The following is a 15,007-nucleotide window of genomic DNA, read 5'->3' as shown; positions in this document are numbered from 1 at the left end:
TGCCTCTGCGTACCCTCCTACTGCCTCCTCCACTACTTCTTCCCTAACCATTCCTCTTTCGATATGTGGTGATGTCACCCTGACCTGACACTATTCACATCCCCCATCCCGTTCCTCCCTCCCTATTTTCTCATCCTTCCTCCCCTACTCACTGTCACCCATTTTACTGTAAGCCATGTGACTGACAGCTGCAGCTGCAAGTGCTTCAGTGGGCCTTCGCTTCAGCTGCGTGGCTCTGTAAAGATCCAACCCTCCCTCCAGCCTCCACTCCCATCAGCCCTAAAGGCCTTCCCCTAGCAACAGGCTTCAAGTCAGTCCAAAAAAAGACACCCCGATCATTTGGAGGGGCTGCGACTCTGCATAGTTTGTGCAAGTAAAGAACTTGCTCTGTTTTGTATCGAAAGCACAGTGAACAGAAGTTTGTGCTAAACCCTACAGATACAATAACAGATCAAACTTCTTGGAACAAATATTACCAAATATTCGAGTTGCTTAATCTGTTCCCAGCTTATAGACCTGTTTCTGACCACATTAGTGTAGGCAGATGACACATAGGGAGAGGCGAAGAAAAGCTCACCACTGACAATGACCAATATTTACAGGAATCTGCAGCTGCATACTTTACTACCACTGTCAGTCAACCAGCATGCTAGCAAGGTGTGTAAGAGAAAATACACAGACTGAAGCTAATGGCTAGCACTGGACTAACTTGGGGGGGGTTTAACTTTCTTGTTTCAGGTTGAGTGATATGTAAGAATGTTCCCCAGTCACACGAGGGGGAAAAACTATGGCATGCTGGAAAACACCAGTCCACCCAACAGATGATACGGGTGGAACGCGGTCATGATTGTACTTATCACTGTGTGTGTGTTCAGAAACATACCAAGAGGCATTACCATTTATCTTGTTTTAATAACTGAAATAAGCTTTCATATCGCCTTCAGCCTCTTGATTCTTATCTTAGGCTTATTTTCGTCTAACCTTAGAAAACCTTTCATTGTACTGCATTTGTTTTGTGTGTCTTGCATTCCTTCGGACGGTCATAGTAACAGAGAAAAATGTTGAATGCGTTGAACCAATAATGAGTTCTAAAATAAATAAAGTTATCAATCACCACTTTCTCACAAAATGAGACTGTTGTGGACTACCGAGCTCACGTTTGTGACATACACAAGCACACACACGCCCTTCCCAAATAGGGCAGTAAATCTCCAGTGAGATGCCAGTGCAGGCAGTCCCCACAGGCACAGTTTCACAACTGGGAGCAACCAAGTTGGAACTATATATGAGCTAACACACCATGCAGCCAGCATCGCTCACTGTAGACAGTCCACATGGCCAGTTAATAAGACTAGTCAGTTACGTGACCACATACTAATCGTTAAAGACAGAGCTCAGACTTTTTCGCCAACAGAAGAGAGATTTTTGATTTAGTTTAAATTTAAGATCACATTAATGCAGGATAACAACCTCCACAGACGTCAAGAGACTATTTCAAGAGCATTTCAAAGAGGCCACTGACCTAAGAATACAGTAACAGAGAGCCAGAAAATTCTGGTAGCATGTTTAAGCAGTAAATGGGGTGGTACTCACAGGTAGAGAGATACAATCTTGGAAGCAGCCTGTCCTAAATTTGGTATGGAGGTCAGCTCATTGTGGTCCAGCCGCCTGAAAGTGGAAAAGGCACATAGAGTAAGGTTAGAGAACAAAACTGTGCCCCGAAGGAAAAAAAACAAAGAAATGCAACAAAGAATGATATGTTGTTATGAGGTTTGAGGACTTAACAGAGATTTTTCCAATAAGTACAAATACATATTCTTACTTCAAATCTCAAATTTAGGCAAAAAAAAAAAAACAGAGCCTGCAGGAAACTAAAAGGTACAATGCTTGTGGAGCTGTACTTGCATAAACCAAAGATTTCAAACACAGCTCGTCACGTCTGCCGCAGAGCAAGTGGCAAGTCATCCTTTTAAAAACCAAAAATAACATGAGAGTAAAACAGATGTCGAGGAGCGTATGACTGGCCGGCCGGCCTGCCAAAGATGTCACCAGTGTGTGTATCATCAGTTAGCTTGTGTATGTGTGTGTCTTGTGTACCGGTGCTGAGTGACACAGAGCCAAGCCCTCTCTTCACCATATAAAATATTTACAAGGCCAGCGTTGGCCACAGTATCGGGTGGTGGAAGGGAGGCTTAATATAGAAAACCACCACTTTATTCTCAATTGGACTTAGTTCAAGGCAACACATACGAGGATGCTACTAGGAAGTAGAGTGGCAACCATGCCCGTTACTCAGAATTAAGTCATTGATAAAAATGCCACACAACTGAGACTCATGGATTGAACTGAAACTTAAACTAAGCTACATTTAAAGTTTAACACTCACAACAGAGAAAAAGAGACTAACTGGCCCAAACACAAGTCCATGAGAAAGTATTCTGGGTTTTGCTGTCGATTGGCTCAGTGGAAATGGAGTGCATATTCTGTTGGTGACTACTTACAGTTCTCTCAAGTTTGGAAGGTTGTCAAACGCTTCAACACTGAAGGCGGTCAGCTTGTTGTGGCCAAGATTTCTGAAAAAAAAAGAGAAGATGTAAATTTAAAAAGCAGCTTAATTCCTTATACTCTCAACAGCACAACAATGTTCATCATAACTTGTATTGCATTTGTCACAGCCATTTTTCAGTAGTTCAAATAAGGATCCTGATCAATAACAACAATTATCTCTCCCATTTGACAAACAGCCTCATCCGTCCACATTAAGTATGCCTGAAAACACTGCAGTACATCCATTCAGCTGGCCTTCAAGGAGGGCCAGATCAATACTATCGATACAGAGTGCCTCTTTCTCCTGGCTCACTTTCCAAACATAACCCACAGGCTATTCATCTGCAGAAGTCAATTTGCACTTTAGGCTAACAGTGTATTTAATAGCTGGCACTTGACTTGTACGGAGGCTTATTAGAGTGATTTGTCCAGTGATATAGCGTTACCGCCGTCAGAGAGCGAGAGAGAAGGAGGCGTGTGTGTGCGCCTTACACACCCACAACCACACACACATCTGAATTTCAGATTGAGCTTCCTATGCCATATGTATGAATCAAATTTATTTCATGCATAAACAAGAGCTATCTCTGTAACACACACACACACACACACACACGCACGCACGCACGCACGCACGCACACACGCACGCACGCACGCACGCACGCACGCAGGCTGGCTGGCTGGCTGGCTGGCATGCAGCCTGACTGTTGGCAGAGAGGAGGCTGCAGTGAGAGTGGTGTTTGTGTTTGTCTGGTGGGGTTAGGGCTAGGCGAGACAAAGGGAGCCCACAGCTCCGAGCCGCCCGCCTCCCGCCCTTCCATCCCTCTGTCCAGACGTGAGAGACGGCCCAGGAATGTTTCACAGGCCTGCCGAGAGATGGCTGCTTGTTCCCAGAGACTAGGGATGCTTTCACCTGATGCAACACATTCCTCATCCTCTTGTCCCATCGTGGCCTTAAAAGACCGCTGTGTGGTCAAGTCCACTCCACCTTTTTAAAATATGTTTTTGGACTTTAATTAAAGAAACTGTTTTTTTAAAGTCCCTCCTTCTCTCCCTACATCAGAGACATGCAAAGGACAGTGAGTGTGTGTTTGTAAGGGGGAATGTCAGTGCCTTGGATCAAGGTAATGACTGCTGTCTGGTGGTGCTTTTACAGCCGTCTACAGCACAAGTCAAAACCACTGCACCAAAATAAAAAAATGCAAAGTAGATGTTAAGCAAAAACTAGCATAAACTCTTGTGAATGATCAGCATTAGAAAATTCATAGACTTCCATTCGAAGCAGAGGCTGGGGGAGGCCTGCTACCATCCTCTGGTTAGAGGTTGACACCAGCATCTATGCTTCATCACAGTACAGTAATACAATTCAGTTAACCACTCAAAAAAACATGTTTTATTGCCCAATACCTCTTTAATACTATTTATTCCTATCAATCTTAATCTCCAACTCACTTGACAAATTTCCCTTTCTTGTCTTCTCTGCCTGATTACAGATAATGACAGTCTCTCTCCCCAAAGCTTTCTCCCTGCGTGTGTGTGACGAGATAATAGCAGAGCATGTGTCTGCCCTACAGACATAGGCCTGACAGGGAGGTGTGCATGTGTGTCTATGTTATGATGTACTGGGGCACCTACCATTGTGGCCCAGATCACTAAACTGTCGTCCGCTGCAACAGGAGGCAATTACCTTGTTATGGTGACGATAAGTGAAAAATCACCCAGCTTTCCTATGGGCCGCCTCTGCCTGGAGGTATGTATATTCAGCCAACACACACACACACACACACACAAAAAAAAATGTATCCAGGAACACCACCTCTAAAAATGTTTTTTTCAAAAGGTGGAGGAAATTGGCTATGCACATATTCAAAGTCAAAGCTTAAAATAAAGGAACAGGACAAAACCGAACAAAGGGATGACTAACAAAAAAAAGCAAGTCACGTTTGAGAGCCAAACCTGCCATACTGGTGCTAAAGGCCACAGCAACAAACAAAACTGGTCCTTTGAGAGTGTGCACAAGCATGCATGAGCCTCTTTCTCAGTCACCTATGGTGTTTACACAACTGAGTCTTTTTCACTCCATCTCATTCAGCCAGATTTATTTTCTTCCCTATCAGATGAGATAAGTTTCACAGCATTTTAACACCTACTGTATGAGGCGATGGTGATAACGCTGGTTTCCCTCCCTCTCCCGCTCCCTTCCCCCGTCTCTTTTGTGGAAGGAGGGGTTGGAGGGGGGGTGGGGAGCTCCAGTGTTAAACATGGTTAATGCTTTCCAGAAAGTGACCTTACAATCACGCTGTTTCTGGAAGAGTTTGCACAGCGGGGATCAGAAGCCTAGGAGTCATTAGAGTTTTTGACTTTGAGAGATGTAGACAAGAAGACCGGCAGAAACAAACATACTGAGAAGAAAGAGAATCTTCGAAATAACCATTTAAACTCCACGCTAGGTGCAGAGAACAAACCAACAATGCCACAACAGCGTCCATAAGTTTACATCATATAATTCAACCTGCCTGAGAAGGACGTCTAGTCAGGATGGGAACAGTCGCTGTGATTAACCATGGCAAACACTACAAAGCAGTTTGCCATAATGCTTCAAACACAGCATTCCATTGTATGGTACAACTAGTTTATACAAATGGGCAGGACTGTTTGACATTAGTCAGCGGGATCAAAATCAAAAACACTCTCTGCCAGGTACTTAACCAAAGAAAGTGTGTGATAATTTAAGGCTGCGTGTTGAGCCAAATACTAATTTTCCCACTGAATTCCAGCTGTACTGGCTGCTGCACTGCAGCCAGGTAAAACTACAGTCACTAAATATGGAATTAAATTATTTGTGTTTTAAAATAATAATTTAAAAGGATTATTAAAATGAATTATCATGTTATTACTCTTGCAGTCAGTTGGTTTAAAAGTATCATTTACATTTAATTTATGACTATCATAACTAAACCACAGAAACATGCTACGATTATGATGATTATTCTCAACCACCATTCAAAGTACCTATAAAGTCATCATATTCAAGTCAAAACTGCCTGATATTACATATATTCACAACTATAAAACAGGTCTCAATTCTCATCTGTTCTTAACTGAACTAGGTGACATTTTAAGTGTATCTTATTGCTGGCCAGCCGTGAGCACAAAGGTCAGCATAACCTCGTTTCTGTCAGCAGAGCTGGAGAGACACGAAACTGGAGGGCAGCTGGAAAGAGGGCTGGTCTGGGCTAAAGAGGTGCAGTTACACTCCAACCTTCCAATCCCACTCAGTCGCCACAACCCAAACGCCTTCCCACACATTACAAAACAATAACCACAAACACAGAGAGACTGTTATCAGGAGGAAAATGTTTCTCTGTGGATAATAGCAGTAAGTTCAAACACAAGGCTGCAGCACAATAATACCACGAAAAAGAACCACCTGTTGCCCTGAATCCGTGCCACTAGTTTTGAAACAATCACTCAGTTCATTAATCTATAAATATAAACTGATGACTATTTAGTCATTGATTCAGTCATTTAGCAATTATAAAAACCAAGCATTTGCTAGTTGCAAGTTTTCAGACATGAGGTCCCTTGCATTTCTCCCATTCCTCTCTTTATAAATGTGTATAACTTTGAAATAAAATGTTATTTATGACCTTAGTGAAGGGCATTTATAGGCTTGACAAAAATAATTGCTGGATCAGCTTCTAATCAGCCAAATAGTGGTCCGTTACATGAGTAATCGGAAACACTAGCTTCAATCTGAGCCTGCCTAGAAAGAAAGTCTTTAAAATACAACGTGATAAACTCATAAAAGGCCCGTCTGACTAAGCAAACTGTCTAAGGAAGAAAAATAGGGCTCGGTGCCTGCAGTAGACCGTCATTGCTGGACCATGTGGCTGATCTGACATATAAAACTCATTAAAAGGCTTTAAAAAATAGCTGTGTTATGGGTGCTGTGGGAGTAGAGAAAAAGCTGGGAGTACAGGAGTGATGTCATCGCATATGACACTATGCTTGTAAGTCAGCACACTGTGTGTGGGAGAGAGGAGATATGAGGAGGGAGGAAGAGAGCAGGGACTTACACATACAGAGATACATCATCATTATCTTTCCCATTTCTATGATTGATAAATGCAGTGTGAACTCTGCTCGCTGTGTGAAGTGATGTCAGTGATGAGCCTTCTGTAGTCCAGCTGGGAGACAAAGGCCCTTTAATGTGGTCGATTTCAGACCATCATAAAACTAGCCAAATAATAACCTGAGTGTCAGGGCCAGACACACACACACACACACACACACCACTCTTCCTGTCATTAAGGGCCAGTTTATAGCCAGGCAACTGCAGGGAGAGTGTACACAAAGCCAACACCAGCTCCAGGCCACCATTTTACACACCAGTCAAACAGAGGAAGGAAACGGGCAGAACAAAGCCAATATCTTATCAACTGTGACAAGGTTAAAAGCATAAGCCGATAAACAAGATAATAATAATAATGATAAATGTGAAAAGCTGAAATGTGAGTGGAGCACCAGTAAGTGTAAGATTTTGGAAGGGTGAGGAGAACTTAGGTACAAGATTAAAGAAGCGCAGAGCTGATGGGCTCAGCATATTTCACCATTTGCATTACAGATTCCCACTCCCCCCCCACACACACACACACACACACACACACACAACTCAACAAAGGAGTTGCTCCAGCCTTTGAAATCAGTCGGGCTGGGAGCGTGACTCAGTTTCTGAAGTTTTCTGAGACAGGAAGGCGGGCCACATCTTGGGGCCATGTGCACCACCATTCTTCACGCTGCCGGTTTTGGGGCTGGAGCAGGGGATGGAGCGGGGCACTCCAAACAAACAGGGAGATGGTTGAGGAAAAGGGCCTGCAGTAGCCTGAGGCACTGTATGAACCAGACGCAGGCCCAACCAACGCCAGCTCGGACACTCCAGATGAGAAGCATAATAACAACTTGTGCTGTCCAAACTGCATACATGTATGTGCACACACTGTCCAAACACACAGGACCGCTTCTGCATTTAACACTGGATTCTAGCATGATAACAATGTAAGATTACTTCAGTATGAGTAAAAGGAAAAAGTGTCTGTTTTATAGAATAACGTAAGTACTGCTTGTCTCTTTAGTTGGGCTATTGTTTTAGTACTGTGCAAACAGCTGACCTTATGCTCTCAACTTCAAAGTGAACAAAAAGACAGGATCATTAGTCAATTTTTTCCTACTTATTGTTTATTATACTAGCAGAGTGAAAATTCTGCAATAATTACACTCCAGCCAGTGGTGAATGAAGTGTCTAAATAGTGACTGTGCTAACTTTACAATCTGAGTGAATGTGTGGCTGTCTAGACTTTGGAGCTCTGATGCTCCTTTCTCCGTTCCTATTGAAAAAAAAAAGAAAGGTTTGGCCCAACTTAGCAGTCAAAAGCTTCACTCACTTCTCGAAGGACCACCTATTTTCTGGGGAGAAACTGCTTCACTTGCACAGCACCTCTCCCTCTCTGTCCAAGTCACGCTTTTTTTCTTGCTCTAACATCTTCTCCAGATTTCCAAACTCTTACCAGATGTAGAGAATTCACAGATGATTCATCGATCAAGCCCACTTTGTAGACACCGACTTCGGGGGAGAGGGAAAGGTGGAAAAAAAAAAACTTGGCGCCCTAAAGTGTCTTCACAAAAGGGCCATCTATTCTGCTGACTGGATTCCTGTAGAATGACTTGTGGCAGCAGCTGTTTGATTGTCATTAAAGCCAGTGAGAGGCCATGAGCTCATTCCATATCTTCATGTTAATGTCAGACTTTATCTGGTCTTATAAGAGTAGGGGCTCAACCTTAGCTGTTCCTTCCTAATTTGTTCACAGCTAATGTTTTGCATGAATCATCTCAAACGGTTAAAACAGGATCATTTACAATAAAAATAGATTGCTGCTTTAAATTTCCATATAGGAACTTCCTGTACTTTCACTATCCAACTTCACACCAAACAGCCTGATATGGGAGGAAAAAGTGAAAAGCAGCTGATAAAAATCAGTGCCAGTGACAGTATCATTCTAAACCTCTTCAAACGCTTGAGTTTGACTTTAAAATAGCCGTAAGAAGACATGTGAGTCAGGGAAACTATGACAATGAACACACTTGGTAAAATTACTACCAACACAACAAGATTACAAGGCTGTGCAGCAAGAATTGCCCCACAAACCACAAGGGGCTCACCCCTGCTGAGTGCTGCTGCTGTTGCCCAACTACTGAAATGTTCACCTGTTTAAGCAAGAGAAAAGCCTTTCTACGGAGTCTTTTTTTATCAAGTTCAGACTTAGTAACTGTAGAAATGCACATGGTAGAAACACTGTACCAATGGCAACCATAGCCCTATGGTGGCAAATGATTTTTGTATGCTTACTCATAGGTTAAATGAACAAAAACACAACCTAAAAATAAAGGAATTGTGCAGTATGTGACATACTAGCGACTGTCCTGTAAAGTATCATTTCCTCTGGGTTTTCTCAGTGTGTTACAACATGTGTGACAGTGGTTGAGGTTTCTGACCACTGACAGCACTTTCACCAACTAACCAACCAGCCTGAAGGCAGCAGCAGCACCAGACCGTGACATTGACAAAACACTTGCATGCAGTGGGCGGAAAATACCCCCGTCGCCACCACCTCCCCTCATATTCCCCCAGGCCAGGTGATCTGCAGCCCCACCCTCTGCCGACCGGTCCACACACAACCAGCCAGCTGAGCTCCCAGCCCCTGCCAGGAAACCACCAACACAAACCCATTTCCTGAGGGCAGAAGCCAAAACCAACTGTTGGGGGTGGTGTTTACCAATAAGGCTGTACTGTGAGGTTTAAGGCTACAGTTTGGGGTTGAGTCGCAGCAGAACGTTTGGCGTACACCAAACATTATGGCCAGCAGACTGGGAAACTTGGGAAACCACTTGGGAAAGGCTGGACTGCAAAGGGGATCATTTAAGATCAGGCTTTTGGCTTTTCACTAGAGTTGCTGTAAAACGGGTAATGCAAGGACTCAACATTGACAAATAAAAATAAAGACAAATCCCATAAAAAAAATGGTAGCTTTCTGTAGTCAAAAACAAAAAGGATTTGACAAATTCACATAAGAAAAGATGGAGAGACACTGGCAAACAGACACCATGAATCTGCTTTATCTCTATCAAACCACCGCAATCTCAGCCTAAATTAGTAATGTTCATGCTTTTATTTACTTGCAAAATCCCATTACGCCTGTGGCACTGTGGGCAAAAATGCTTTTTATACACATTACCGTGGCTGCAAATAAGATAAGGCACCACTCCTGAGAGGGAATATGTGACTGTATGAGAGCAAACTTGCTTTGAATGTTATTAGGCTATTCATCAATCAGAAAAAATGGACAAACATCTGAGACTGGTGGTCAGTTTGTTAAATGTTAGAAGCACTGATGTAAAACAGCAAAGGATATGACTGCAGAGCCTTTAAATAAGTTATATCAGCCCTTTAACCACAATTGTTCACTCTGTATACCTGTGTGGTCAATCACAGGGAGGGAGCATATTAATAAATAATTGCTACAGCAGTATACAATGGTCAGTTTCCTTTTAATGAATCTGGCGAGAAGTTCTTAAATGACTGTTGTGTAAATTATAGTTTTTCTACTTTATATGCCACACCTCAATCACATATCTTCCTCCAAGACTCTAGTTCCCTTCAGTCCCTTGCGATTTCTCCTGTTAGCTCAGTCCGCCCTGTCGGGATGTGCCAACATGTTTGTTTCCTTGATTCCTCATCAAGGCCGTTTCCACACAGGGGACTATTAAAATCAGGCCATAAACTGCCAACACCTACCCTCCAGCCACATATCTCTCTTGGACATACATTCATCAGGGTTTCTCAGAATTACTCCTACACAGTGCTCTTTAAGTGACTAAAAACAGTGCTACTTCAGAGTAGGAGGTGAGAGTTCACAATGAAGATCCAACGCCCACTTATTTGAAGTTGATCATGTCTTTTAGGCATAAAGCCACGGAGTTTGATCTAGCACTGGAAGTTATGGGTGGGCCAGATCTCCTTTTGTGCCTTTCTAAAATGAGAAGGTGATACATCCCACATGAAAAGCTTGTGGTCAATTTAAAAAGTTCAGCATTTTATATTTCCATTTCTACCAGGAAGTGCGAGCACACTGCCACTGTCATTTGCCACCTGTACAAAGCACTGCAACGCACCTACATTCTGGTGGAGATATGATGACTCTCCTTAAGAACCATTTCCCTCTGTGAGCTGCTGTATAAATGCAGGTCCTGAGGTACTATCACTGCATTCATTACTGTAATCCCAATTTAAGAGCCTGTATAAAGATAATTGCAACAAATACATGACAGTGCAATCCCTCTTCACCCACACAAAAGGGTGGGAAAACTCCATTTATCTTAAGCTGGATTCATCCTCTCTGCTTCTACTTATTTCATTTTATAGAGAGCAAAGCAGCACACGGAGGACTTTAAAAGTCTGTAAGTAGTTGTAACAACACACACATATATGTACGACTAATTGGGGGGGCTTCTTGTTGATTAACAAGTGCAGTCACACGTTTTAGCTACTCGTTTAAAAGGCAAATCCTACAGGTGTTTTAGGTTATTGAGATATTCCTTCGAGCCTTACATCTTTGTTATGCAGAAGAGGGAGGGAGGAAATCTGGCTGCGGTGACTCGTGTTTACTGAGACCCACCAATGCCGTCCTCCCTACCAACACTCCTACTGCTGCTCCCTCCCTGGGGTAAACATAACAGAGACAGTCGATTCCACACTGATTTCACTTGGCTCAGACGCCTGAAGGTAGAGACGGACAAATGTGCTTCATTTAAAAACCTGGCCATCAAGCAAACAGACAGTCAGCACTATTAACAGGATAAAACTGTTATTGTTGAACTGTGCTATAACCTTTGCTGTGTCAACTTGTTATTTGCATCAAAGAGTTTCACTTTTGTCTGTGAGTAACACTCACAGGCAGCACACACACACATTGTTGTGCACAGGATGCACTCGAAAACGTTCAATCCACAACACAAAAAGTTGTTTCACCCACTCCAGTGGACAGGACTTGGCGTAAGGGACCTTATAATGGGATCACACTGGGCTACAGGTGAAATTGTCCATACATGTCTCTTTGGGTTAACAGTAATCATCAGATAAGCTCGCTCATTTACAGACCCCGGAGGAAGAGAACGGATTCCCTTTGAGTTACCTGCCAACAAAATGTGACTATCTCAAGTGGTGTGGAAATATGCAACCTAGGTGTTTTAAAAGATAATTCAAAGCCATAAAGCCATTCCCTTTGAAAACAACAAGCCTGCCGGTCCTTAAATCTTGACCGATAAGGTTTGGCCGAGATAATAGAAGTAGACTTGGAACGAGACAGGCTCACGCAGGACCATATCTTTACACAAACCGAAGGGTTCAGAGCAGCTGTTTGGGATGGGACATTTGTCCCACAGTAGCTGTCCATTGTCCACGAGGACAGGAGGAGCAGTGTGTGTCTGCGTACATGCATGATAAACAGCTTCTGCACTTGAACTTGGCTAAGTGGTGCTTCAGGGCAATGAGGCTACCCGGGCACAAGTGCTGTTATTCATGTTTTTAGAGGACTTTTTTAAAAGTTGCATTCCTTACTTCCCAGGGGAAGATAAACCGCCTAACACAGGAACCTGGGAGCCAGAGTAGTCTTTGGGTCTTTGGTCTTTAACCCCACATTCCCAGCAACACACACACACACACACACACAAACAGATGCTGAAAATGCTCTAACAAGACGCCTAATTGTCACTCAGGATTCACATTTGCCACTGGACACAGTGGTTGCAATATGCAGCAGTTAGAGCCAAAATGTTGATTGGGAAGACAGAGAGTTGTGTTGTGTGTAAATAAATTGTGTCATTCAGCTTAAGTGCTGAAGTTCCCTAAACATTGGAGGATGTTCCATGAAAAATGTCCCAAATTGGCTCATTTCCTAAATGAGCTGGCAGACAGGGTTTCAACTGTTGTCAGTCTTGTCCTGAGGATAATTCTTAATTTACAAGAAATGTAATTTGTGAACGATGGCAAGCAACACAGAAACAAGAATTACGGTAAGACCTGTCATAAATCTGAGTGAATAAAGGGGAGCTTTATTAGTTATGACACATTCGGGTCTATTTGTTTACTCACCCTGAGGGAACCGTTTGTTCTTTCTATCACTGATAAATGTGGACACATTTTTACTTTACTTACTGAAGAAGATGTCAGAAGTCATGACTTGTGATATTTAGTTGCATTTTTATTTTTTAGTTAACTGAATTTTAAGGTTAAGGAACTTAGAATTAATTTACATTATAGGAGCAATTTGATAATGGAAAAAAATGTTTCAAGGTGCAAGAAAGGTCTGACACATTAGGAAGAGTTTTCAAACCAACAGGATCATTGTCAGACACAACAGAGTTATTGTTGTTATCCACAATATTTCAATGTTCCCTTGAGCAAGACATTTTATCCCTAAATAAATGATGTCCATTAGCAGAATGCTGCTTGTGTATGTCCCTCTTCCTGCAATTGTCACTACATCTTAAATTACTGCAAATACAAGTCATCAAGCCTGATTACATAAGTTTTGGGGTTTTTTTTAAAAGCAGAACGTCGACAAATGACAATACTGTCAAACTCAATTAAGAAACCATTGTGCCTGTTGTGAAAGATGAGGTGAAAACTCAGACCTAATCAAGTTACAACGTGATGTGCCCGGGCTGTCTGAGTAAACAGTGCTGGAGGTTTGTTGCTGCAGGGACCTCCGGGGGTCTTTAACATGGGGGTCCCCAGCAAAACGACAGAGACTTCAATTTAAAGTCTTAACTCACTCAAAAGTGACTGTTATGTGAAAGGAATAAACATAAGGACCCTGACAGCTGGTGTCACTCTCCGTGTTACAGTTGATACACAATTAAGTTATGCAACTTAAAGCAGAGCCACAAAAATCTCCTCAGACGGGATTCCTGGAGAGAACCGGTACCAACATAGGGTCCCCTGCACACTGGCTATTTATTTGTGTCTTTGTGGAAAAGTTTCTACGCTATTGTGCACTTTTCTCTTCTTTACAAACATTGTCACCCCGTTATGGTCTGGTCAATAAATAGGCTAAGGCAACTAAGCGATTTACTTACAAGGAAACAGTCCGGACGGGAAGATCCAGAGGGGTAGCTGTCAGCTCCAGGTCGCTACAGTCCACTGAATCTCCGTTGCAGGTACAGTTCTGGGCACACGGCAAGTCTGAACTCTGTCCATAACTGATTAACAGCTGGTCCGACAAAATGAAATAAAAAACACAACGAGAAACAAATCCAAATCGTCCCAGGGACGCCGCCATTTTGTATCCAGTTTTAATAGCGCGGCCGCTGAGCTCTCTCCTCGGTCCCACAAACTGGAATATTAATGTAGATTTGGAGAAACTGGGTGCTTTTTATAGCACATTAATAGTCTTCTTGTGATACAGAGGCTAATAGAAAGAACTAGTGTGGCGCAGTAAAACGTTTTCCATCCCAGTGGCAGTCATTTAGTTCCCAGTCCAACTTTGTCCTCTGGTGTCCGACGCGGGCTAAAAATCAAAGGTGATTCACAGATTAAAAAGCAACAGTAGCCGACAGAGAGCTTGTGTGTCGTCCTGAACACAGATAGAAGTCGACAGTGAGTTCATAAAAGGCTAAAAGCTACTTTCTCGTTAGGGTGATGCCTTTGGTGGCATGTTTGACAAACATGCAACAGCAAAATGTTAAAGGACACCCGGGTAGCTCTCACAATGTAATAACTGTTGATCTACGGAGCCGCAGCAAAACTGTTCAAAACTTTTGCTAAAAGGTAACACTGAGGCTTCTGGCGGCGTTATTAAATGTCCGAAACAAAGTTGAAGTTGTAGCAAATAAGTTAGGACCCCCAGGAATAGTGCCGAAAACTCCAGCGTCGGTGTCTCAAACCGAGCGCTGCATACCGTCCAAATCTCCGCAGCACTTCACGGCTCTGTGGTCGAATAAATCCAACTTTGAAATACACACAATCCGTCCCACAAGAGCTCAACCGACAGTTTATCAGGTGCAGTCTGTGGTCACAAAATCTCGACGATCCGATTAATAGCAAAATAAGAGTCCCCCTCCTTCCGACCGTGTACCACCACCATGAGTTTTTTCCTTTCTTGAGTTACTTTTCCTTTTTTTCTGGATGAGCGTTCCGTAGTCCCACGTTGGATGCACAACAGCGAGTCCAGGCTCCGCCCATGGCTTGCTCCGATTGGCTGTTGTGACTTGATGGGCGGGTCGAGGCTTAATCTGATTGGTCGTTACGGGTTTTCCGTGCGCCGCGGCGTTGGAGAGCTTTTGAGCGGCTGTCAGTCAGCGGCTGTTGGCCCCGCCTATGTTTCCCACCCCGGGGTGTGAAAC

The 15,007-nt window shown here is 43.2% G+C and overlaps 1 protein-coding gene across 1 annotated transcript in view; it reads right to left on the bottom strand.

The window, feature by feature from the left end:
• Nucleotides 1-14,801, bottom strand: part of lrig1 (leucine-rich repeats and immunoglobulin-like domains 1) — a 36,536-nt gene extending 21,735 nt beyond the window's left edge. Inside the window, exons 1-3 of the mRNA XM_051414454.1 lie at nt 13,742-14,801; nt 2,502-2,573; nt 1,594-1,668 (exon numbers count right to left, since the gene is read on the bottom strand). Of these exons, the coding sequence (XP_051270414.1) occupies nt 1,594-1,668; nt 2,502-2,573; nt 13,742-13,944 (350 nt within the window). The 5' untranslated portion in view covers nt 13,945-14,801. The remainder of the gene's footprint in view (nt 1-1,593; nt 1,669-2,501; nt 2,574-13,741) is intronic.
• Between the last annotated feature and the right edge of the window lie 206 nt (nt 14,802-15,007).

The sequence above is a fragment of the Dicentrarchus labrax genome, unplaced genomic scaffold (assembly GCF_905237075.1).
Source record: "Dicentrarchus labrax unplaced genomic scaffold, dlabrax2021, whole genome shotgun sequence".
In the NCBI taxonomy this organism is placed as follows: domain Eukaryota; kingdom Metazoa; phylum Chordata; class Actinopteri; family Moronidae; genus Dicentrarchus; species Dicentrarchus labrax.
This window is presented reverse-complemented; position numbering and strand designations above follow the sequence as displayed.